Source organism: Erpetoichthys calabaricus, chromosome 13 (assembly GCF_900747795.2).
Source record: "Erpetoichthys calabaricus chromosome 13, fErpCal1.3, whole genome shotgun sequence".
NCBI lineage: Eukaryota > Metazoa > Chordata > Cladistia > Polypteriformes > Polypteridae > Erpetoichthys > Erpetoichthys calabaricus.
Genome location: NC_041406.2, coordinates 83,716,890 through 83,744,321, shown reverse-complemented (window position 1 = coordinate 83,744,321; position 27,432 = coordinate 83,716,890). Strand labels below are relative to the sequence as shown.

The 27,432-nt window shown below is 42.2% G+C and overlaps 1 protein-coding gene across 1 annotated transcript; it reads left to right on the top strand.

Moving 5' to 3' along the window:
- Window positions 1–253: 253 nt before the first annotated feature.
- rbfa (ribosome binding factor A) lies at window positions 254–27,432 on the top strand. Its single transcript, XM_028817185.2, has 7 exons — window positions 254–580; window positions 3,003–3,045; window positions 3,139–3,324; window positions 15,766–15,878; window positions 19,305–19,389; window positions 23,784–23,863; window positions 26,923–27,432. Exons 1-7 carry the CDS (start codon window positions 381–383, stop codon window positions 27,299–27,301), a joined length of 1,086 nt encoding a protein of 361 aa, XP_028673018.1. The 5' UTR covers window positions 254–380; the 3' UTR covers window positions 27,302–27,432.

The following is a 27,432-nucleotide window of genomic DNA, read 5'->3' as shown; positions in this document are numbered from 1 at the left end:
TACATTAATGTTTTACTGTGACTTCGTTCATAAATTATTCAGTACCAGGTGGTGAAGAAGGAAGGTGACTTAAAATGAAGAGACTGGCTTCTAATATGTTTTACAACATCAAAATACTTTTTTTTTCAACCTCATAAGTCTCAAGTGTGTCCCAGCGGCGTTAATGTAGTTGCGACACCGGAATGAGGACAAGCGACAGCGGCAATCTTTATAACGCCCGCTGTATGAAAGCAGTCTAGACAGATGGATTCGCTCGCGCTCGATTATTTCAGTCTTCCTTCAGACAGACAGTAGCAGTCGCCGTTTACGCCGCCGGAGCACATTGATTCATTTCAATTTAATGCGGGTTGCGGTAGTTGAATGCGTTATCAGTCAGAACGATGCTGCTTAGCCGAGTCGGTGCTAACATATGCAGATTTCTGCTGGACCCCCATGGTGTCAGCGCAGCCATCGTTTGCGGAAGAGGAATACCTGATTGTCCCCCAATGTGCCAAATCGAGCGACTTCGGACCAGCAGTTTTCATACTGCAACGCAACTCCGTGGCAAAAATCTCTTGAGGAAATTTGCTGCCAAAGCCAGGTAAGGGCGAACCTTTGCCAGACGTCCGTCCACCTCTTCTGTCCATTCTATCAAAACCAATAACAATGGAGACCCTGACGTTTATACGCAGGCAGCCTGTAGTCACTGAGAAATTACCACACTGCTCGGTTAACTGCGCTCTTGGCAAACTAATTTTAAAGTGCAGTCAGAGCAAAAAAGGCCAAATACTAAAAAGTTAGTGCTAAGAATAGTTATGGCCCATCTTAATAAAAGGAGAAGTATCCGTTTATCTGTGTGTCCGTCCAGTTGATATATTTTATGTTATAAACCATGGATTTGAACTCCAGTCAGGGAAGGAACCTTGGGTAAAATATAACAAAAGTATTAAGTAAAGATATAAGCAGTGCTACCTGTCTAAGGATGAGCTGAAATCTAAGATGCTGATTTCTGCTCCTCTAACAGTTACTCTCAGTTGGACTTTAATTCCAACAGTTGGTGCATCACAAGCAATAGCACTGCTTTTACAAATCCCATACCAAATGACATATAACAGAGACACACTCATTGTGTTGTACATCGTAAGTGTTAACAATGAGATCTATGTTGATTTCTTAGATTTCAACACATCTGACACGGATAGCACACCCTTAATAAAAGGATAAGTATCTGTGTGACCGTCTGGCTGCTATGTCTCTGTCACTCCAACTGAGAGAACATTACAAACATTTGTACCACTAAAATGTATTGTATTTTGTAATTCCAACAGATGGCACATCACACACATTTGCAGTAATAAACTTCATTGCATTTGTAATTCCAACAGAAAGCGAATCGCAAATATTAACATTGCTTTTACAAGTCCCATACTAAATCCATGTTATTACTACATGCGTTACAAAATGTCTTCCAGTAGATGGCGCACTGCAAACGTTAACACTGAGGTCCATGTTAATCACTTGGATTTCATCATGTCTTAGTTGGGTAGTACAGCTAGTTTTTTTTTTAATAAGTTCAAGTGAAGACATAATTTGTCGCTTTATCTAAACATGGGCAGCATGAACAATTACATCAATCAAAATTAGTGTTGAAGTCGGTGCTGACAGACATGGAGACCTGCTAGACTCGCAAGGTGTACCTGAGGAATACCCAACTGTCCACAATGGGTCAATGCAGGTGACTTTGTTCAAGCAGTTTTCATTGTATAGAATGTACTAGGGGGGGCCTACCCCTGCTCGTTTCGCTAGCCAACCCCCCTTTTCTGCACTACGTGCCAGCCACTTTGCGTCTCTGCCGCTGGCATTGTGAAGAGGAGGGCTGAACGCACTCCAAGGAGATGCGGTCACTGCTCTGAAACCCCCTCTTAAATGATGATACAATGGGAAACAAATAGTTGTTTTTTTTTTTTTTTAACTTCCTCTCTGCTCGATCAGCTGCTGCTGCCGTGCCGTGTGATCTGCATCTCACGCAGCGCTCCAAACATTTAAAAGCCTGTACAGCAGCTGTCCTACTCTTTGTCTTTTATTTCCAGCCCCGAGTGTGGTTAAATCTCTTGGCACAAAGTCTCGTCTCACAAGACATGAGTTCTTGATATTTTTTTAGTTTTTAATTTAAAAACAGAATAAGAATCTGAAAATCTAACAAAATCACATTAAAGTTTGATAAATTCTGACAAGAATGATACCAAAAATATATATGTAGGTTTTAAAATAAGCCTGATTTAAAGCTTGACAAAAAAATGACATAAAAACCAGGGCTGTGGAGTCGGTAGATAAATCCTTTGACTCTAACTCCTTAGTTTCCGATACTTCTGACTCCGACTCCTCTGTATTTAATATTCTAATGTATTTTCCATTTTGATTGAAGGAAGGCAACATACACGTCGTCATTTAACCACAGAACTACTGGCTAGGAAGCTGACTCTCCACCGTATTGGCCAGTTTAAACAAAAGACATCAGGCCACAGCACACACCTCCACCTACATCATCACACTTATTCACACTCATATGAACTTGTTTATCACATTATATCTGAAATAACATGAAAACACTTTTTGTAATGTACCATAATCCAGATTACGATATGTGAATGGCAGGTTGTATAATCGCTCATCTGAACTTCACACACAACTATGCACTGAGCTTTATTCTTACATCAGAGAAGTACTTCATTAGGACTGTTGTTTGTGAAATGGAACATTTGAACTTGCTGTATTTTTTTTTCATTACAATTTAAATTTATTAGGAGTCGGAGTTGGTACATTTTTGCCGACCCCGACTCCAGGTACCCAAAATTGTCTCCGACTCCTCGACTCCCGACTCCACAGCCCTGTTCAAAACGTCACCTAAAATCGTTGCACTTTTAGGCTTAGGATTTTATATAGAGAGAGAGTGGATGTGTTTATGCTTTGTATTGATGTTTCAAAACTTCTGTCTCTTGTTTTCAAATTTTCCAAATTTACAGAAAGAAGCTTTGGTATGAAAGTCCGACAGTTGGCTCGAAACTGGTAAGTTCTTGCATTTTTTTTTTTGTTTTGTTTTTAACGTTTTCGTTATTATTTATTTGTGGCCTCAGTGTCATCTTTTCTTTTTATTGGTAGATGCACAAGCCGTCCAGCCTTGAAAAAGTCATGAAGTGGGGGGTATCATCTCCACAGAAAAGCAGCAGAGAGGAAAGCCTTCAAATGAGGACTCTGAACAGAATTCTGTATCGAGGCATCTGGGAGCTGCTGAATTCGCACGACATCAGTCCACAGATCTGCGACCTGGGCATTGAGATTTCAAAGGTCAGTGTATTCATAGAAAGGCGCTGGTGTTGTACTTGAACTTGTGGCCTGTCTGTTTACAGTCTGGACTTCCAACGTTTTATGGATAGGTTCTTTACGTTTTAGATGATGTAAATATTATCCTATTAATTGTTTATTTCAAAAGAGTTATTATTAACCGTTTACAGCCTTTGAGGAACAGGACACATGATTCTAAATGACACTATACAAGTATCTGGAACAGCCTTATATGTGAAGACTTTCCAGGACACCAGCTTATTTGTCAGATTTGTTTTTGTAATTTGTGCTTTGCGATTCAAGCCTTAATGATGGTTTAATTTTTTTATAGATGACTAGCTGATTACCCAGTGGCTTCGCTCACTGAGTGCAAGGGAAAAAAATAAAGTGTAGTCTGTAAATTATTAAACAGTAAAACATTAACATTTAAGAAGTAAAGATACATTGAGCACCACTGGAGTGGTTTCGAGTAAACTACATTTTAAGGGCGGTATAACACAACAAGTAAGTTGTACTAACAGCAGCTAAAATGTATTTGGATCATCTCTCAGTAGTAGATCCCTTGTGGAAGGCTCTACACGACCGCTGTGGTATAGAAGTTACATTTTCTATGTGATCGTCCAAATTTCTGCCTGACAACCTTGCACTACCCCTCCTTTAACCGCCACCTTATCGTGGTGGAGGGGTTTGCGTGTCCCAATGATCCTAGGAGCTCTGTTGTCCGGGGCTTTATGCCCCTGGTAGGGCCACCCAAGGCAAACTGGTCCTAGGTGAGGGATGAGACAAAGAGCGGTTCAAACCTTCTATGATGAATGAAAACTTTGGACGCCGTTTTCCCTTGCCCGGACGCGGGTCACCGGGGCCCCACTCTGGAGCCAGGCCTGGAGGTGGGGCTCGATGGCGAGCGCCTGGTGGCTGGGCCTGCACCCATGGGGCTCGGCCGGGCACAGCCCGAAGAGGCAACGTGGGTCCCCCTTCCCATGGGCTCACCACCTATGGGAGGGGCCAAGGAGGTCGGGTGCAGTGTGAGTTGGGTGGTGGCCGAAGGCGGGGACCTTGGCGGTCCGATCCTCGGCTACAGAAGCTGGCTCTTGGGACGTGGAATGTCACCTCTCTGAAGGGGAAGGAGCCTGAGCTAGTGCGCGAAGTTGAGAGGTTCCGGCTAGATATAGTCGGACTCACCTCGACGCACAGCTTGGACTCTGGAACCAATCTCCTTGAGAGGGGCTGGACTCTGTACCACTCTGGAGTTGCCCCCGGTGAGAGGCGCCGAGCGGGTGTGGGTATACTTATTGCCCCCCGACTTGGAGCCTGTACATTGGGGTTTACCCCGGTGGACGAGAGGGTAGCCTCCCTTCGCCTTCGGGTGGGGGGATGGGTCCTAACTGTTGTTTGTGCGTATGCACCGAACAGCAGTTCGGAGTACCCACCCATTTTGGAGTCCCTGGAGGGGGTGCTAGAGGGCATACCTTCTGGGGACTCCCTCGTTCTGCTGGGAGACTTCAATGCTCACGTGGGCAATGACAGTGAGACCTGGAAGGGCGTGATTGGGAGGAATGGCCCCCCCGATCGGTGTTTTGTTATTGGACTTCTGTGCTCGTCACGGATTGTCCATAACGAACACCATGTTCAAGCATAGGGGTGTTCATATGTGCACTTGGCACCAGGACACCCTAGGCCTCAGTTCGATGATCGACTTTGTGGTCGTGTCGTCGGACTTGCGGCCACATGTCTTGGACACTCGGGTGAAGAGAGGGGCGGAGCTATCAACTGATCACCACCTGGTGGTGAGTTGGCTTCGATGGTGGGGGAGGATGCCGGTCAGGCGTGGTAGGCCCAAACGTGTTGTGAGGGTCTGCTGGGAACGTCTGGCAGAGCCCCCTGTCAGAAGTAGCTTCAACTCCCACCTCCGACAGAACTTCGACCATGTCCCGAGGGAGGTGGGGGACATTGAGTCCGAATGGGCCATGTTCCGTGCCTCTATTGTTGAGGCGGCTGACTGGAGCTGTGGCCGTAAGGTGGTCGGTGCCTGTCATGGCGGCAATCCCCGAACCCGTTGGTGGACACCGGTGGTGAAGGATGCCGTCAAGCTGAAGAAGGAGTCCTACAGGACCCTTTTGTCCTGTGGGACCCTGGAGGCAGCTGATAGGTACCGGCAGGCCAAGCGGAATGCGGCTTTGGTGGTTGCTGAGGCAAAAACTCGGGCGTGGGAGGAGTTTGGGGAGGCCATGGAGAACGACTTTCGGACGGCTTCGAGGAGATTCTGGTCCACCATCCGGCGTCTCAGGAAGGGGAAGCAGTGCAGTGTCAACACTGTATATGGTGGGGATGGTGCGCTGCTGACCTCGACTTGGGACGTTGTGGGTCGGTGGGGGGAGTACTTCGAAGACCTCCTCAATCCCATTAACATGCCTTCCAATGAGGAAGCAGAGCCTGGGGACTCAGAGGTGGGCTCCCCCATCTCTGGGACTGAGGTCACCGAGGTGGTCAAAAAACTCCTTGGTGGCAGGGCCCCGGGGGTGGATGAGATACGCCCGGAGTTCCTCAAGGCTCTGGATGTTGTAGGACTGTCTTGGTTGACACGCCTCTGCAACATCACATGGACATCAGGGACAGTGCCTCTGGATTGGCAGACCGGGGTGGTGATCCCCCTCTTTAAGAAGGGGGATCGGAGGGTGTGTTCCAACTACAGAGGGATCACACTCCTCAGCCTCCCTGGAAAAGTCTATTCAGGGGTCCTGGAGAGGAGGGTCCATCGGATAGTCGAGCCTCGGATTCAGGAGGAACAGTGTGGTTTTCGTCCTGGTCGCGGAACAGTGGACCAGCTCTATACCCTTAGCAGGGTCCTGGAGGGTGCATGGGAGTTTGCCCAACCAGTCTACATGTGTTTTGTGGACTTGGAAAAGGCATTCGACCGTGTCCCTCGGGGAATCCTGTGGGGGGTACTCCGAGAGTATGGGGTACCGGCCCCCCTGATAAGGGCTGTTCGGTCCCTGTACGATCGGTGCCAGAGCTTGGTCCGCATTGCCGGCAGTAAGTCGAACCCGTTTCCAGTGAGAGTTGGACTCCGCCAGGGCTGCCCTTTGTCACCGATTCTGTTCATAACTTTTATGGACAGAATTTCTAGGCGCAGCCAGGGCGTTGAGGGGGTCCGGTTTGGTGGGCTCAGGATTGGGTCACTGCTTTTTGCAGATGATGTTGTCCTGTTTGCTTCATCAGACCGTGATCTTCAGCTCTCTCTGGATCGGTTCGCAGCTGAGTGTGAAGCGGCTGGGATGAGAATCAGCACCTCCAAATCCGAGACTATGGTCCTCAGCCGGAAAAGGGTGGAGTGCCCTCTCAGGGTTGGTAGCGAGATCCTGCCTCAAGTGGAGGAGTTCAAGTATCTCGGGATCTTGTTCACGAGTGAGGGAAGAATGGAGCGTGAGATCGACAGGCGGATCGGTGCGGCATCTGCAGTAATGCGGGCGCTGCATCGGTCTGTCGTGGTGAAAAAGGAGCTGAGCCGCAAGGCGAAGCTCTCAATTTACCAGTCAATCTATGTTCCTACCCTCACCTATGGTCATGAACTATGGGTAGTGACCGAAAGAACGAGATCGCGAATACAAGTGGCTGAAATGAGTTTCCTCCGCAGGGTGTCTGGGCTTTCCCTTAAAGATAGGGTGAGAAGCTCAGTCATCCGGGAGGGGCTCAGAGTAGAGCCGCTGCTCCTCCGCATCGAGAGGAGTCAGATGAGGTGGCTTGGGCATCTGATCAGGATGCCTCCTGGACGCCTCCCTGGTGAGGTGTTCCGGGCACGTCCAACCGGGAGGAGGCCCCAGGGAAGACCCAGGACACGTTGGAGGGACTATGTCTCTCGACTGGCCTGGGAACGCCTTGGGATTCTCCCGGAAGAGCTAGAAGAAGTGGCCGGGGGAGAGGGAAGTCTGGGCATCTCTGCTCAAGCTGCTGCCCCCGCGACCCGACCTCGGATAAGCGGGAGACAATGGATGGATGGATGGAACCTTGCACTACGTGCCTGTGATTTAAGAGAAAAATAATTCTGATAAATGTGGACGCTGCCCTTCCGTGCTTAACGGGCAGAAGGTCCAAACAATTCCCATGTCCAACACTTTACATGAAGAGGTCTTAGATGCAAACTCTCCATCTTCTTAAAATAATTGATCACAAAAGCAACCTTGAATGTTGCGGGGTTTTAGTTACCCAAACTCACCTTAAGAGACCGTAAGTAGTCGTGCAGGGCAATTTACAAACAGAGTCCTGCTTCGATGGTGCCGATTACACTCATTCGCAAAGATTTCCACTCTCCCAGGAGCTGACGGGGAACTTGAAGTGTCACAAACAGTGCGAGAAGAGAGGACGCTGCCCGAAACTGCGAAGCTCTCAACCCCACGGAGCAGCCAGACATTCCCACCTCCCAGCATCCACTTTGTTCTCACGACGCCTCGCAGCTGAAGGCGGTCTCGTCTTCACATTGTTTACAGCTCGGCGCAGTTAAAAAGTAGAAAGACGCAAAGCTGTTTTCCTCATCTCTTCTACTATCAAGTACTGCCAACTAAAAAAAAGTTACAATGTGGCAGTTTCCGCGACAGTCACGTGGACGAATAAATAAAACTTCTCTGTCAGAATGCGCCTGGCGGCGGACAGCTCGGCGCTGTAGCAGAGAGGAGGGCTGGGAGAGGGCGACGCGGGGCGCACTTCTATGGGATAGATCGGCGTGTTTGTGTTTACTTCTTTTCAATATCGGTAAAATAACTCTCCTACAAATAATAACAGTTCGTAAAGGCGAAGTAAAAATGGCGTCCACAAACGAAGTGATTAGTTCCTGTATTATATTATGTTCTGTGGTCATACGTAATTTCTATATCACGTGGTCATATGTAATTTCCGTTTCATACGTAATTTCCATATCACGTGGTCATACATAATTTCCGTTTCATACGTAATTTCCATATCGCGTGGTCATACGTAATTTCTATTTCAAACACGAAAAGAATTTTATATATATATATAGATGTTGTTGTATTTATTGTATTTTATTTATTTGTACAGAGATCAGGTGTGATGGCCGTGTTCTTTGTGATGTGTTTTTAAAGTTATGTTGTGGTCTCTCTGTAAAACCTGTTTGACCAACCAAACTTCAGTCTTGGAACAATAAAATAGAATAGAAATGAAAGAATAACTGGAAGTTGTTCATTGCCATGGCTTACACAGATAATTCATGGACCGGCAGGCGTGTTTCGTGTTTTATTTCTGTTTTTTTTTTTTTTTTTTTTTTCCCACCCAGTTCACATGCTCATTTGTGTCAGCTCATTAGAATAATATTTTTTTATATTTATATAGCACTTTTTTTACTACTCAAAAGCACTTCAGTGTAACATTCACCTGGATGTTGCGACGGCAGCCATTTTTGCACCAGTAGGCTCAATGCACATTAGCTATTAGGTGGTGATGAGGTGAGAGAGGGGGGCCAATTAAAAATGGGGGATGATTAGGGGGTCGGAATGACTAGACCGTGGTGGGCAATTTAGCCAGGACATCGGGAAACACCCTGCTTCTTTATGAAGGATGCCCAGGGATCTTTTATGACCACAGAGGGTCCGCTCCTCAGTTTTATGTCTGATTTGAAGGATGGTGCCATTTTTTACAGCACAATGTCTCCCCCTGTCACAGCACTAAGCCATTGGGATCCACATTTAGACCACCGGTTTAAGCGCCCCCTGCTGGCCTCACCAACACCTCTTCCAGCAGTACCCCAAGCTTTTCCTAGATGAAGGGTGGGTAATGTCGGTCCTGGAGAGCCGCAGTGGCTGCAGGTTTTCATTCCAACCCAATTGCTTAATTAGAAACCAATCCTTGCCAATCTCAGACCTTATTTAATTTTATGGCTTGTTAGTCTGCGCCATGTAAGGCTGTTATATCGTAGATTTTTTCCTTTCCAAAGATATCATCCAAATGATTTGAAGCCTAAAAAGGATACTTTTCAGTCTGTCACATTTTTCTGTTAAGTGTTGTATTAAATCAAACAGTCTACAATGAAGACATACAGATGTAATTGGAAAAACGTTAGCTGGAGAACTGCTGGCTGCTTTGTCTTTTACATTTTATTGCTAATAAGGAGCCATTAAAACACTGAATGCAGCAGTTTAAGATTGAAATAAGCAGTGGAGAACCTTAACAAGCGAGACCACTAAAATGAAGCATCAAAATGTCACTTAAGCAATAAGTGCATCATCAGCAATAATTGAGTTCTCATTATGAAACTGGGCTGGAACAAAAACCTGCAGCCACTGCGGCTCTTCAGGACTGACACTGCCCACCCCTGTCCTAGATGGTCTCCCATCCAAGTACTGGCTGGGCCCGAACAGGCTTAGCTTCAGGTAGATGACATCTTGTGCAGCACAGCTGGTATGGCTGCATGCTATTTTCATTCGCCAGAACGTTTCCAGAGGTGGTTTATTTAGCAATATTTTAGCAAAATCTTGGTTCAATAATCCATCTTTAAAAGAGTTCTCTACCCAATTTAAATGCTCATTCGAGTCTGAGCACATTTCGCTCACGAGTGTTTCCCAGAAGTGGTTTATTTAACAGTATTTTAATAAAAATAACACGTGTTTCGGAGGCTGTGAACATACAACTGGATGAATTGACAAATTAATTATGTGACACACAGTAACATGACTCTCTTTATCATGTACATTTTTGATATTGTTTGTTGTTGTCCTGTGTTGGACACCACAGACCCCTGTTATGTCAGAAACATTGTTATCTTAGCTCTGCATGAAAACTTGAGTTAAAGCTTGGTCTCGGCCATCACTACAAAGCACATGGGCTAAGTCAGTCGGTCAGTCAGTGTCCAACCCGCTGTATCCTAACACGGGGTCACGGGGGTCTGCTGGAGCCAATCCCAGTCAACGCAGGGCACACACACCCACACACCAAGCACACACTAGGGACAATTTCTTATCGCCAATGCACCTAACCTGCATGTCTTTGGACTGTGGGAGAAAACCCATACAGACACAGGGAGAACATGCAAACTCCATGCAGGGAGGACCCAGGAAGTGAACCCGGGTCTCCAAACTGCGAGGCAGCAGCGCTACCACAGCGCCAACCATGCTGACATGGGCAAAGTAATATACATAAAAAAAATAAATTTTGGGCGGAGTATCCCTCAAATAAGAGCTGTTTGCACTCTACAATGCAAATCTAGACCACTGAACTGATGTACTGTGTAGTGAAACTATTTTCATTAAAATGAAGGAGTAAATCCTGCAAAGACTGTGTTGTCAATGCCTATGCATTTCAGGAAGTCTCCTTTTGAGGGCAGTGCAAATGTTTTTTAAATCACACTTCACTACTTTAGAATCTGTAGGTATCATGGGATTAATAAAGTTTATCTAATCTAATCTTGATAAAACACTCTGCAGAAATGCATGCAAACTGATTACTTTAGTGTTTGCAAAGGACCCCAATAGAAGGAAAATGGAATACCAAGAAAAGTGTGATAAATCGGTGTGCTGCCCGGTAGATTGCAAGGATTGTTACAACTTCATTATGCATAGCCTAACATTATCAGACTCTTCTATTGCCGCTTAGGGTTGCAAGGGGCTGAAACTCACATGACAGCATAAGGCACAATGTAGAGAGCACCAATGGTCCACGGGGCTCACACAGCAGCAGCTTTGACACACCAGTTTGTGCTGAGGACAGGAAACCATTGTGGCCTGACACAGGAATCAAACTCACGGTGCTGGACAATTCAAGCCCAGGTGTTAACCACTACAGCCTTGCATTGCGCTTTGCTACTCATGCTGTGTCTAAATATTAGATAAGCAGAGTGAACTTTATTTGTCCCTAGGGGAAGTACTAGGGTGTTGTACCGTGTTAGCCATTATGAATGTAGAGAAAAGCCAAGCAAAATGACACCTTTTATTGGGTAACTAAAAAGATTGCAATATGCAAGCTTTCGAGGCAACTCAGGCCCCTTCTTCAGGCAAGCTGTCTTTGTCCCTAGGGGGAAATTTGGCTTTTTACAGAAGCTTTTTAAATAAATAACCAGGTAGATAAGTAAGTACGGAAATAAACAAAATATCTATCTATCTATCTATCTATCTATCTATCTATCTATCTATCTATCTATCTATCTATCTATCTAATATATATATATATATATATATATATATATATAATACTAGCAAAATACCCGCGCTTCGCAGCGGAGAAGTAGTGTGTTAAAGAGGTTATGAAAAAAAAAGGGAACATTTTAAAAATAACGTAACATGATTGTCAATGTAATTGTGTTGTCATTGTTATGAGTGTTGCTGTGTTTTATATATATAAAATACACACACACACATATAAACATATATATACATATACACATATATATACATATCTACATATATATATATATATATATATATATATATATATATATATATATATATATATATACACTTCCACATATCAACATATATATATACACATATATACACACACACACGCTTTATGGGTGATGATTGTTTTACTCTTTTTATCTTTATTTTATTTTATTGTAGAATCAACTCCTATCTGCGCACAACAGGGCAGCCGTGGGCGGATGCGTATGGTGTATTCACTCCATGTTATCGTGCATTGCGCTGTCAGTGGTATTTTGATAAAAGAATTTGAACAACATATAAGAAGCGTATAAATTATTAAACAGTAAAACATTAACATTTAAGAAGTAAAGTTACATTAAGTACTACTGCAGTGCCTTCGGGTATACCTCATTTTTTGTTTGCCCATTACATGCTTAAATGTATACATTTTTTGGTGCACCTACCCGAGAACACGCGACATATAACCGAGCGTGGGAGAAGCATGGATTTTAAACACGCGTTGAGTTCATCTGCTGGTCTCCCTCGTGGAATAACTGGTAATGTTTGACTAAAATCTACAGCGAGTAAAACGACATTACCTCCTTTTTTTTTTTTTTTACGATCTCTGAGATCTTGCTTTTTTCGGTTCAAGGCTTCATAAGCTCTTTTATGTTGTATGGTGTACTTATCCCAAACCATCATCTTTGAATGTTGCAAGACTTTCGCCTTGTATGTAGATCGGGGTAATTACATTCATTGCATTCCTAGTCTGAATCACAATCTGATTGTATGGGTGGTTACCTGGCACTGTAGGGTTGCCACCCGTCCTTTAAAATACGGAATCGTGCCGCGTTTGAGAATGAAATTGCGCGTCCCGTTTTGAATCAATACTGGACGGGATTTATCCCGTATTTTTTTTATCATTTTTTTTTTAAAGCAGCGTCTCATGCAAATCATCCCACACGCATTTTATGAAGATGCCTCCTTTCCTACTTTTGATTGGGTAATACTTGATGTCATCGTTAGTTTGATTGGTGTTTTTAACTGTCCAGTGAGGAGGGCGTGTCTTTTAAGTACAGTCTGCAAAGTGTTGGCACTGAGATGTGGCGTCAGCGCCATAGTTGAAGCCCCTAACGTTGCGGTCAGCAAGTCGGCTAACATTCGCCATGTGCCGTCTTTCAGTTGCGAGAAGCAGATCATAGAATGGTTGAAACTGTTGCCCCTAACGTTGCGCCACGGCGTGTGGTTCGTTTATACCTCGTGTCTTCTCATTAAACTTTTATCTCGCGAATATGTTATTGCAATCCGCAGCGGGAGCGTTTCTATAAACTTAATTTAAACTTACGTTTTACACCGTGCTTTGTTTCCCTTATGAACATGCTTGTATGCTTAACTCGCTCCGTTCTCAATTGTTTTAATTAATTTTTTGCTCTTCGCTGTTTGCGGCTGTTCCTCCATTTCCCCCTACTTCGTTCTTTTATCTCGCGAATATGTTATTGCAATCCTTAACGGGAGCGTTTCAATAAACTGATTGAAAATAGTTTTGCATTTACCTTTTTAGTAAAAGGCGAGCTTTTAAGCCTGAGAAATCACCCCGTAAATGCACACGTTTAATTGGACATGTGTTAATATGTATGGTTACACAGTATTAAAAGACAGTGAACAACGTCAGTTACCTTTCTTCCCGCGTTTGATAAAAGGTGAGCTTTTAAGCCTGAGAAATCACCCCGTAAATGCACACGTTTAATTGCACATGTGTTAATATGTATGCTTACACAGTATTAAAAGACAGTCAAAAATTAACGTCATTTACCTTCGTTCCCGCGTGTGACTCGTGCTGTAAATGTCTTCCTTGTTTTTAGTTCACGTGATTACGTAGGAGGCGTGATGACGCGATACGTGACTCCGCCTCCTCCATTACAGTGTATGGACAAAAAATATGTTCCAGTTATGACCATTACGCTTTGAATTTCGAAATGAAACCTGCCTAACTTTTATAAGTAAGCTGTAAGGAATGAGCCTGCCAAATTTCAGCCTTATACCTACACGGGAAGTTGGAGAATTAGTGATGAGTGAGTCAGTGAGTGAGTGAGTCAGTCAGTCAGTGAGGGCTTTGCCTTTTATTAGTATAGATATATATATAATATATATATATATATATATATATATATATCTATATATGTGTATATATATATATATATATATATATATATATATATATATATATATATATATATATATATATATATCTATATATGTAATATATATATATCTATATATGTATATATATATATATATATATATATCTATATATGTATATATATATATATCTATATATGTATATATATATATATATATATAATATCTATATATGTATATATATATATATATATATATATATATATATATATATATATATATATATATATATATATATAAATAAATACCTACTTTGGTCTGAACACACCCCAGAATGACTATAAAGCAAGAAAATTTAAAAGAAAGAAAACTTCTGACTTGTCTGTCCCAGTCCCAGTGAGGGCCTATACAGCTGTATTGCTGTTGGTATAAAGGAGACCCCCCTCGTACTTTCTTGACACACTTCTGCTGAATGATTCGTTGGCTGAAAGTCCTCAATGTTGGTGTGTCAGAGAGAGGATGTGCAGCATTGTTCATAATGGCACTCGGTTTTATTTTGATTCTCTACTCCCTCCCGGACCCCTTGATTATCAGAGGTGACTGTGTGCAGAGGGTGCAGACCTATAAATACCTGGAAGTGCAGCTGGATGATAAACTGGACTGGACTGCCAATACTTATGCTCTGTGTAAGAAAGGACAGAGCCGACTATACTTTCTTAGAAGGCTGGCGTCCTTCAACATTTGCAATAAGATCCTGCAGATGATCTATCAGATGGTTGTGGCGAGCGCCCTCTTCTACGCGGTGGTGTGCTGGGGAGGCAGCATAAAGAAGAGGGACACCTCATGCCTGGACAAACTGGTGAGGAAGGCAGGCTCTATTGTAGGCACGGAGCTGAACAGTTTGACATCTGTGGCAGAGCGACGGGCACTGAGCAGGCTCCTGTCAATCATGGAGAATCCACTGAACAGGATCATCTCCAGACAGAGGAGCAGCTTCAGCGACAGACTGCTGTCACCGTCCTGCTCCACTGACAGACTGAGGAGATCGTTCCTCCCCACACTATGCGACTCTTCAGTTCCACCCGGAGGGGTAAACGTTAACATTATACAAAGTTACTGTCTGTTATACCTGCCTCGCACTTTTTAACTTGCACTGTGTTTTTATCACTCTTTAATATTGTTTTTTATCAGTATGCTGCTGCTGGAGTATGTGAATTTCCCCTTGGGGATTAATAAAGTGTCTGTCTGTCTGTCTGTCTACTTTGCTACAACCTCCAGGGGGTCCAGAGTTCATCCCATAACTGAGCTTGCCCTTTAAATTTGCCATTTGATCCGGTGGGCCTCTTTTGAAGTGATGACACCAGCCTAGCACATCGTGCTGGCCATCACTGAGTTGTAGAAAATGTGAAGAACTCCCATATTAAAGGAACGCTATCTCCTAAGAAAAAGAGAGCCCGCTCTGCCCTTCTTTCTCTAATTGCTCTGTGTTCCGAGACCAGTCCAGCCTGTCATTAATGTGGACCACCTCTACATTCACTCCTTGAATAGTGACCATGAATATCATTGTACTGATGTGCTTCCGTCAATAAAGAATTGCACTTTGAAGGTCTCTGACTTTTCTGACTGTGGCTGTTAGGGGCCCCTATTCTGATGATGTCAGTGGAGTTTTCTTGTCTACTGTTAACACATCTTTTTTTGTCAGGTATCTTTCCAGATCATTTTCTGACACTTGAAGAACACTAAGCTGGTCGCGTAGCCTCATTTTAACAATTTTATAAAATGGTTTATGATATTGTTAAGCATATATTACTCCAATGAATGTCTCAAAGCAGATTTTCTTTTTTAGGTGTGAAATAAATTAGTTTACTTCGTGGGTAATGTAAACAAAACAAAGCCGCCTTTTAAAGTGTTGTGCTAAAACGAGGTGTTTCTTATTTTTCAGGTGTCACTAACGTCGGATTTCTCTTGTTGTCGTGTCTACTGGAAAATAAGTGGCCTAGAGAATAAGGATCAGGAAATTGAGGATACATTGAAAAAATCTGCCCCCCGTATGAGGTAGCATTCTATGTTTGTTTTTCCCCTTTCAGTGGAATGTACAGTGGTGTGAAAAACTATTTGCCCCCTTCCTGATTTCTTATTCTTTTGCATGTTTGTCACACAAAATGTTTCTGATCATCAAACACATTTAACCATTAGTCAAATATAACACAAGTAAACACAAAATGCAGTTTGTAAATGGTGGTTTTTATTATTTAGGGAGAAAAAAAAATCCAAACCTACATGGCCCTGTGTGAAAAAGTAATTGCCCCCTGAACCTAATAACTGGTTGGGCCACCCTTAGCAGCAATAACTGCAATCAAGCGTTTGCGATAACTTGCAATGAGTCTATTACAGCGCTCTGGAGGAATTTTGGCCCACTCATCTTTGCAAAATTGTTGTAATTCAGCTTTATTTGAGGGTTTTCTAGCATGAACCGCCTTTTTAAGGTCATGCCATAGCATCTCAATTGGATTCAGGTCAGGACTTTGACTAGGCCACTCCAAAGTCTTCATTTTGTTTTTCTTCAGCCATTCAGAGGTGGATTTGCTGGTGTGTTTTGGGTCATTGTCCTGTTGCAGCACCCAAGATCGCTTCAGCTTGAGTTGACGAACAGATGGCCGGACATTCTCCTTCAGGATTTTTTGGTAGACAGTAGAATTCATGGTTCCATCTATCACAGCAAGCCTTCCAGGTCCTGAAGCAGCAAAACAACCCCAGACCATCACACTACCACCACCATATTTTACTGTTGGTATGATGTTCTTTTTCTGAAATGCTGTGTTCCTTTTACGCCAGATGTAACGGGACATTTGCCTTCCAAAAAGTTCAACTTTTGTCTCATCAGTCCACAAGGTATTTTCCCAAAAGTCTTGGCAATCATTGAGATGTTTCTTAGCAAAATTGAGACGAGCCCTAATGTTCTTTTTGCTTAACAGTGGTTTGCGTCTTGGAAATCTGCCATGCAGGCCGTTTTTGCCAGTCTCTTTCTTATGGTGGAGTCGTGAACACTGACCTTAATTGAGGCAAGTGAGGCCTGCAGTTCTTTAGACGTTGTCCTGGGGTCTTTTGTGACCTCTCGGATGAGTCGTCTCTGCGCTCTTGGGGTAATTTTGGTCGGCCGGCCACTCCTGGGAAGGTTCACCACTGTTCCATGTTTTTGCCATTTGTGGATAATGGCTCTCACTGTGGTTCGCTGGAGTCCCAAAGCTTTAGAAATGGCTTTATAACCTTTACCAGACTGATAGATCTCAATTACTTCTGTTCTCATTTGTTCCTGAATTTCTTTGGATCTTGGCATGATGTCTAGCTTTTGAGGTGCTTTTGGTCTACTTCTCTGTGTCAGGCAGCTCCTATTTAAGTGATTTCTTGATTGAAACAGGTGTGGCAGTAATCAGGCCTGGGGGTGGCTACGGAAATTGAACTCAGGTGTGATACACCACAGTTAGGTTATTTTTTAACAAGGGGGCAATTACTTTTTCACACAGGGCCATGTAGGTTTGGATTTTTTTCTCCCTAAATAATAAAAACCATCATTTAAAAACTGCATTTTGTGTTTACTTGTGTTATATTTGACTAATGGTTAAATGTGTTTGATGATCAGAAACATTTTGTGTGACAAACATGCAAAAGAATAAGAAATCAGGAAGGGGGCAAATAGTTTTTCACACCACTGTAAAATGAGTGAGATCTACCATATAAGTTGACTAAATATTTTGTAAGTCTTTTATTTGTAACGTTTAAGAGTCAGGAAGCCTGGCAAACCTGTTTTCTACCCCCAGAGTTTCATTGATAAGGTAAAGCACCTTCTGGGCCAGGTTTATGGCTTAATTGTTTTCTTCCTTGCTTATTTGTTAGACACTACAGAAAATGCTACACTGGGGGAATTGAGTCTGCATGAGCTAAACTTGAGAACCGTTGCTGTACAAGAACAATTACAGCCGTGACTGCAATAAAAAATGTTTTTGTTGAGTTAAAACATTCCTGAAACATTTTTGATGATTATGCCCCATTCAAGTAACCTCAGGCTATATTAGTCCTATCCAAATTGATATCCATCCATTATCCAACCCGCTATATCCCAACTACAGGGTCACAGGGGTCTGCTGGAGCCAATCCCAGCCAACACAGGGCGCAAGGAAGGAAACAAACCCCGGGCAGGGCGCCAGCCCGCCACAGTGCAAATTGATATGTCAGGTAAAATTCTGTCATTTGAGCCATTCAGGTGGTACTAAAATTACAGAGGTCCCCCGGTAATAAATACTGTACAACATCTGCTGGTGTAAAACTAATCCGGTCTGAATAGGCTTTGAGATAAATATATTTGAGAAAGCAAAGGTCTTTAACTGGTTCTCAGGAAGCATTCCATGTTTTTGCACAGTAATCCATCTTTAAAAGAATACTCCACCCAATTCAAATTCCCTTTTGCGTCTGAGCGTATTCCATTTTCGTTCACAAGATCGCTTCCCAGAGGTGGTTTATTTAGCAATATTTTAGTAAAAATAAATGCGTTTGGGATGTTGTGAGCATACGACTGGATGACTTGACATGTGCATTATGTGACACAATAGTGCGAGATATTTTTGATATTTTTTGCTATTGTCAAACGTTGGTCAGCATAGATCCCAATTATATCAGAAACTTTATCTTTATTCTGCATGAAAATGCGAGTTAAAATGTTGCCTCGGCCATCACTACAAACTCCACAGTGTAATTACGGATTTCCACTCTGTTTACCCCGTGGCAACTTTTCGTAAGTAAATTTTCCCGCATCCTGTTTTGTTCAATAATTTCAGTTTATACTACTATGATCAACAAAAGGGAAATTTTTAAGATACCGTTTTTTTAACACTTTTGTTTTAAATTCAAATAACAATAGCATATAATAACGCTATTTCACTTATTTAAAAACAACCAATGATGAGCAGATACCGCAATACCACAACGACGTACAGTTGAGTCGATTAGAGCACACCAATCAGTGTGACGCTTGTTCTTGATTTTCACCTACGACTTTGGATATTCTTGGTGCAGTTGTTGAAAAAGCAAGTCTCATCCTAGGGAACTAATCGAGGTCTTCACAACTCCAGCTTTTAAATTTACCCCCTAAGTATTTACCCTTGATTGGAAACCCCTGAGGTAAGTAATATACAGTATTTTTTTTTAAAATCACTTTTGGACAGATTATTCCTCTAAGTAGAACATACATACAAGCTGTTTGCGCTATGCAAATATAGGCTACTGAACCTGATGTACAGTATAATTAACTATTTTCCATTAATTATGAAAAATGTTTCATCTGATGTAGATCAATCTTGACCAAAATTTTGCACTTCTGCAACCTTTAAAATGGATAAACATCCTTTCTGAAAATAGTCATTGCACGGTTAGACAATACATTTGTGTCTAGTATGACTGTTTTCTTTTTTTAATTTTGTCTTGCAGGCATCTTCTTCTAACTCGTCAAGTCCTGAGGGGTGTCCCACCGATAGTTTTTATTAAAGACAAAGAATATGCAGCCGTGCTAGAGGTAGGTTAAAAAATTATTCCCAGAAATAGCCTACGGTTGTATTGTTGTGCAGTAGTCCAAAGAGAGCGCTCCAAACAAACTCGCTGGTTATTTTCTTTAACTTGCGTCAAGCAATGGTGAAGGTGATATGAACAGCAGAATTATAAATGTCAGTCATGGTACTTTTGTGTGTGCATGGAATGCTCACATTGTACTTTATCCTTCACGTGTATTTTATAGCTCCGTTTGCAGCCATCCCTCCTGAGCCATTGCAGTGCGTTTGTATTGGGCCCCTGTACAGTGATCTCTATATTTCACAAGATTGTCTGTCTCCTAGTCTTGCATCTGCTTCTCTTCCTCCCAAACATTGATCGGCCCTAACAGCACATTTTGTGTTTTTCTGAATCCCATCTCTTCTCCCACTGAACTTCAATATTTCACTGCACGCATGACTTTTATTACAGACTCTCTAATCGAAAATGCAAACTTGTGTCTCACTCTCCCTTTAACATTCTTACTGGCAAGATGTAAAAGTTGGGGTTTATGCAAACCAAACCAACACACAATAATTCTGTTACCCCAAAATTTCCTCTCTCACACTCTTGGTCTTTCCTGTACTTAACACTCGGCTGTTCCTCTACTTCTTGTGAGCAGCCTCAGCATTGAGCTTCACACTCGGCAGATGTCGCTGCTGCTGTTTTCCTTTCTGCCAAGTCACCCCCTCGAGGCGTTTGCCATAAAAAAGATGCAAACCCAGATAACTTTGTGGAAGTTACCACAACCCAATTTTTTTTCCATTACCAGGATGTATCTCATGATAATCTTTTGATTAAGACGGAGATCAAGGTTCTAAACCTAGTAGTTCACATTTTACTTATTTATATAATACTAGTCAACCCGCCATAATTATTTATTGATGGGTGAACACTTCCTGAACGACACAGTTGTCCATATGGGGTCGGTTTGAGGATACGACTATGAGTGAATGAAAAGATGGAACTCTGGAGAGAGCAACATACAATTGTCCGTGACTGAAAGCGGGATCGTCTGTGACGATGGAGGCCACGCTGGTGAAAGTTACTTCGTCGGTAGGGATAAGTTTCAGCACTTGTTCATTAAGGTGTAGCGAGTCTTCGTTGTTGACGCTTAATATAGCTTGCGTACTGAGTTGTTCCGGAGTCACAGTTGAGAAACACTTTTTTAATGTCTTTTAAGCACAGGGAAAAAAATTAACATTTGAAACATCCGTAATGTAATAAGCCACCAAGAAAACTAACATTGCAACAATGCACGCTACGATCCGATCGCTGTAAACAGCAGTGAAAACAAAATCGAGGCCGGTGCATTCTTTAACTGCCTTGCAGCGCAATGGTAGTGCTGCTGTTTTGCAGTAAGGAGACTGTGGAAGATTTTGGGTTCGCTTCCCGGTTTCTCCCTGTGTGGATAGCGCTTTGAATACTGAAAACACTGGTATATCAATGTAATGAAGTATTATTATTCTTATGCGTTCAGCGCTCTCTCTCTAGCGTGCCTGTATGCGTGTGTGTGTCGCTCGCTCTCTCTCGCTCGCTGCACGTGTTCCTGCAAGCATACCAGTAAGTGAATGAAAAGATGAAACTCTGGAGAGAGCAATATACAATTGTCTGTGACTGAAAACTGGTTTTGGCAGATACAGGCATATCGTTTTGAAAGTTTGTCCCTGCGCCTTATTAATTGTCATCGCACAGGCAAATCTAACAGGAAATTGTCTGCGTGTAAAAGTAAAAGGCAAATTTGAATCTGATGGGGTCAGGGATATCCGGGGAATAAGGACAGTTTGTGAGGTAGGAGCTGCGATAGTTTTACACTCCAGTACATTGTGGTGAATGCTGGCAACAGTTAGTCTAGTGCCATCACAGAGACTTCTTGCTGGCATGAGGTTTCTGAGAAGCATGACAACTGAACCTATTTTAATTATGAGTTTATGCGGAGGCATGCCAGTGGGAGTAAGACTGCTAAGAAATTCTTTGGGGAATGAAAGTTGATATGCGGGATCGTCTGTGACGATGGAGTCAACGCTGGTGAAAGTTACTTCGTCGGTAGGGATAAGTTTCAGTACTTGTTCATTAAGGTGTAGCGAGTCTTCATTGGTGATGCTTAATATAGCTCACGTACTGAGTTGTTCCAGAGTGACAGTTGAGAAGTCGATGTCTCCATATAGTTGTTGAATGGGATCAGAAATAAAAGAAAACAATGTGAAGGTAATGGACGTGGGAGGAGTGTTAGAGTTGGCAGGCGGGGCTCTGTCGTGCGTGCCATGGTCAGCTGCTTAGTGAATTGTTGGTGGCTCTGTCTTGCATGTGTCTTGCTTGTCATGGACTTAGTGAATTATATATATAGATAGATAGAGGAGAGAGAAGTTAGGTGCTCGTGCTGATACGGCGCATTGCCGCACCTACCACATTACAAACCAGCTCAGGATCCCAGACTAGGACCCAAATGCAGCCATGCAACAGGTGACACCTCCGCACCACACCAGTTCAGATGGAATGGAACCAGTGTGAGGTTTTTTATGGTGGCTGGAGTGCCAATTCTGCCACCAACCCCTAGGTTTTCCCTGCAGGTTTTAGGGCCCACATGCAGGGCTGGATGCAGATTAACGTCACACCCAGGACGGAGCAATTGCAGGTTAAGGGCCTTGATCAAGGGCCCAACGAAGTACAGTCACTTTGGGCATTAATGGGATTTGAACTGGCAACCTTCCGATTACCAATGCAGATCCCTACCTCAGAGCCACCACTCCACCTTATAGATAGATCGATTAATTGAATGATTATAATTTCCTTTAATAAGGGGAAGTCAATAATTATCCACACTTTTGTGGTGACTTTTATCGGTTGGCTGTACAGCTTTCTCCACTGGCATGGTCAGAGTGGTAAAGTTCTGACATTGATCAATCAGTTTCTCTTATTGTTTTATAGGATTAAATATGGCCACTCCACTCTCCATTTGCACCAAAGAAGAACACCAAGTATTGATTCATGTTTCTATGGGCTGAAGGTGTACCTGGAGTCGAAATCCTTCAGAGGTGTTTTACCACAGTGGAGAGTTTATAAATAGACTGATCAATTCAAAAATGGTCAGACAAGTGTGTTCAGCAACAAGAAGTAGCCGGATGCTCATCCACTGCAACTAAGTAAGTGTGTACCTTAATTATGACAAACCAACGAAGACTTCAGCCCAAGGTACACCTTCAGCCCATGAAAAGTAAATTACTGCTCGATGCTCTTGTTTGGTGCAAACAGAGAACAGGGCAGCCATGGTTTGTCCTAGAAAACAATAAAAGAAACTGAGTGATCAATGTTGAAACATTATCGCTTTCGCCACAGACATATCTCGTTTACACTTATACAGCCAATCCAAGCAAAATAAACACAAAAGTGTGGATAATGATTGACTCGCCATCATATAGAAGTGAATTTGACAGCACTTTAACATAATGAGCTTAGTCCACAGAAATTGTTTGGACTGTAGTTGTGAGTCATTGATAAACTGGCCAATAGGGGGAGGCAGCTTGATGGCCGAGGTCTCCAGGACTCTGAACAAATCCAAATCCTATTATGTGATATCATCTACTGTTGAATTCTGCTCTGTACTTGTAATATTTTTATTTTACTATTATTATATTGTATTGAGGATTACTTGTGTTCTGTTCTGTGTATTGTATTGTATTGACCCCCCCCCCCCCCCCCCTCCATTTGACACCCACTGCACACCCAACCTACCTGGAAAGGGGTCTCTCTTTGAACTGCCTTTCCCAAGGTTTCTTCCATTTTTTTGGGGGAGTTTTTACTTGTCTTCTTAGACAATCAAGGCTGGGGGGCCGGGAGACTGGGGGCTCCTCACTCACATGCCAGCCTCTATTCGAGTCGGTCTAACCTGTCGCCACATTTTGGAGCGTATCTTGCCTCCACTTAGCTAGCCATACCGGTTTGTTTATTGATTTTTAAAGTTTGTCCTGTTTCACTACTACATGGACGGAGCTGCGGGGGACAGCTGGTTTATTATAAAACTGAACTTTTATTACTATATTTAATTTCAGTTCATTTTTAATAAGTCCTCTTTGAAAACACGGACTTCAGTAATAAACAAATTTTTCATCAACCTGCGGTTTTATACTTTAATTATGTTGAAAGGCATACATCAGAATTGAAATAGATTTAATTTAGGCCATATGCAGTGGCGCAAAACAAACGTGCAAGAAAACAAAGAAAGTTATTTGGCATTTGGGCCAGGGTTTTATCAACTTTGGTGTCAGTCAAGAATTTTGATTTCAGTGCATCAATGGAATAAATGGGTTCTGGAAATACACAGCTAAACTGAATTGAAATAAATATTCTGAATTGTAACTTGACTACCAATGATTGCTTTCATAGGTGGAAAGGCTCTTGGAGAATGCGGACTTCGGCCCAAAAGATGACACGGATGACTGTGAACAAACTGTGAATAGTGAGAGGTGAGAGTTTTTCATATTGTTTAAAAAGTAAGCAAGAATATGAATTTTAGCACATGATCCACCCCCAAGTGGAAATATATGGGTTATGAGAGGAAACACAAGCTGTAATGCATAGCTGTTTAACCCTTACAATGTCTTCCTTTGCTGACTCAATGCAGTGCCTTATGGGTAAGGTTGCCAGATTAGAAAATTAGAAATACGGGACACTCTTAAAATCTCTCTCTCTGTTTTACTATCCATATAAATTTATACATGCCCCCAACACACCCAGACCAATATACACTATTATATACTGTAAAAGTAGAGACATAAGTTAAAAACCTAAAGCAAGGATTTTAATGGGTTATGCGGAAAACAAAAGTAAAATCATTTGAAAATTATTTAATACAAGCTAAAAAAAATTTCTGTAAAAGTGAAATCATTTGAAAATATTTATTTAATTCAGACAACAGAGAAATATTATTATTATTTAATACAGGCAGTTAGAAAAAAAGTGGGCCGTGGCAAGTAGTAACAACACACTTTGTCGACGCTGTATGTTGCAATGCTGATCCAGAACAGTACAGCAGCGCAGCTGGAGAGCAAAACGGTAAGATTGTTGCAGCATGTCCTCAGCCAACCATAGTAACTGAACAAGTTGCAAACAGGCCGCAAACACGAGTTTCCTTGTTACATTTGGGTTATTTTCATCAAGAGAATCTGAGAAAAGAAAGTCTAATTACTTACAAAAGTTACAACTGAGTACCGTAAGAAGGTAGTAAAAATATATTTTTATTACGAAATTTGAAAATGAACTAAATACAGGACATTTGGGTGTCCCTGAAAGGTCAGTATGGGACAGGGGACAAAATGGTCAAATACGGGACATGTCCTGTATATAAGGGACATCTGGCAACCCTACTTATGGGTCTTTTTTCACCTAATTCTTTTAGGTACCCGGGAAATCAATTTTTTTTTTTTATCCCAAAACCATCTATATTGATTATCCATATTAACCTATAGCACTGATAACTTTAAGAACAAATTACATTTAGGATGTCTGTATGGATTATTGACAACCTTAAATGAAGTGTAAAGTCTCCTAAAGCATATGGTGGATCAAAATTCACCCGAATGACACAAAAAAGAACTCGGAAGATATAGTGTACCAAGATGTGACATTTGAAAACTTTGCTTTTTGTAAAGTTAGGGCACTTTACAATAAGACTTCACATTTCAGAGCTAAAAAGGTTCTTTTCAGAATGTTTTGATAAGTGGCGTATAAACAAATCAGCATAAGTGAAGAGTAAAATCTATAAAAGTCAGTGGTGGGTCAAAACTGACCCAAAAGACATGGCAGTGTTCAAAATGTGTATCGGCTGTACAAAAATGTTAACATCCGGAAACTTTTTTGCCTTTTGTAAAGTTGAGGTTCTTTACTAAAAGCTTTCACATTTCTGAGCTAAAAAGATTCCCTTCAGGATTTGTTTATAGGTGGTAAAAAAAAACAAACTACCCTAAATGAAGAGTGAAATGTTTAAAAATAAATCGATGGTAGGTCAAAACTGATGCATAAGACATGGCACGTTAAATAAATAAATAAAAGACTGTGTAAATTATGGGGTCTTTAGATTTTTTTGGGAGACAATGTAGAAAAAGTCACAGTTTCACTCTGAACAGATGCAATGTAGGGTTCTTTTACTGATTTCAAAACCAAAACCTGGTCAAATTTGACCTGAAGACGACATCCTAAACAGATTTCCCATAAGAAGGCTGCAAAAGTCTAGTGAGACATGTGAATACTTTGAAAAACACAACATTTGTCTTTCTTCAGAAATATCTGCATATGTCTGCATATCTGTTTATATTTCAACACAAATGGGTACTTTAGAGTTAGTGACAGAAAATGGCCATGAGAAGTGAGACTGAGACAGTTGTTTATGCCGTGTCGGTATGAGAGTGCCATTGTTTTTGTTTCATATTATTAATGTTTAAAGTGTTAATATTACCGTAATTGTATTCCTGTGGTGCAATGGTAGCGCTGCTGTCTCACTACAAAGGAACCAGCGTTCACATTCCTGAGGCTCCTTCCAAGTAGTTTGCCCATCCATATCCGTATCGGTTTCCTCTGGGTGCTCCTCTTTTCTCCCACAGTCTAAAGACATGCAGCATAGGTGAAGTGGTCATGTTAAACTGGCACACCACCCTTTGATGGACTGGCACCCATTTCAGGGATTGACTTGCACCCAGTGCTTGCTGGGATAGACTCCAGCTTCCCCGTGAGCCAGCCCTGGATAAGCAGGTTAGGAAATGGATGGGCAGATGTTTTCTTGTAACTACATACTGTACTCCCAGTTCTTGTCTGTGTGTTGATTTCAGTTAACATCATTGAGCTCCTGCATGGACTGATGGACAGGTTAAGTTGTAGATATCATGGTAAAGTCTTATTGAGAAAGAATCCATCTCCTTTTCTGTTACAATGTTCAGTTTTTCTATGTACAGGTTGGGTATGTCATTGTTGGTATTCGTAATGTTTGTTTGTAGTATTGCAGAATATGAAAGAAATCCATTTGGAAGTCTATCAGTAGAAAGTAACCTATAAATGGGAGTTTCCATTTAGTCAGTCGGTCATTATCCAACCCACTATATCCTAACACAGGGTCATGGGGTTCTGCTGGAGCCAATCCCAGACAACACAGGGCGCAAGGCAGGAACAAATCCTGGGCAGGGCACCAGCCCACCGCAGGGCACACACACACACACACCTAGCACACACTAGGGACAATCGCCAATACACCTAACCTGCATGTCTTTGGACGGTGGGAGGAAACCAGGGCACCCGGGGGAAACCCACGCAGGCACGGGGAGAACATGCAAACTCCACACAGGGAAGACCCAGGAAGCGAACCCAGGTCTCCTTACTGCAAGGCAACAGCGCTAACACTGCGCCACCGTGCCACCCAGTTTCCATTTATTTATGTATAAATTTATTTATGTTTAGTATTATTGAAAATGAGATCACATTGTAAACATTTTTGAGCACCACTTATATAAAGGTTTTGTATTCTTCATTCTAACAGGGAATCTCCACCTCAGCCTGTGCAATCTAAAAAGAATAAACCTTCAAAATCTTTTAACGTGTTTGATACTGACCATGAGACTTTGAAAAGACAGGTTTTAGAATACAAAAAATGGGGCAAAGAAAAAAGTCCAGAGCTTAATGGGCTGAAGTTAATGGAGCAGCAAAATAATTTGTTGGCAGATCTGCGGAAACAGAAGAGGGACAAAAAAAAGAAGTCCAAGTCGGGCTACAAGGATGATAATGACATCTCCCCTCAGGAGTACTTGTTCCAAAAAAGCAGCAAAGAATTTCTCCATGAAGAGAATGTCCACGTGCCTGACCAAACCAATGAACTGGAAATCCAAAACATGCTGGAGGAAGAGCAAAAGAATAATTAGCTGCTCACTTTGAGCTCTGTAATATTTTTAGAACAAGATTTAACTGATGTGGCACTTGGAGATTTCTATACCATGATATTTAATGGCTCGGCAAAGGGGTTTTCTATTAAAAGTTGATTTTTCATATTATT

Excerpts from the sequence above, each read along its gene's own strand:
- rbfa (XM_028817185.2), top strand. The coding sequence starts at position 381 with ATGCTGCTTAGCCGAGTCGGTGCTAACATATGCAGATTTCTGCTGGAC. Across the intron at positions 19,390-23,783 it reads AATATGCAGCCGTGCTAGAG|GTGGAAAGGCTCTTGGAGAA; the intron begins GTAGGTTAAAAA and ends TTGCTTTCATAG. Across the intron at positions 23,864-26,922 it reads CAAACTGTGAATAGTGAGAG|GGAATCTCCACCTCAGCCTG; the intron begins GTGAGAGTTTTT and ends TCATTCTAACAG.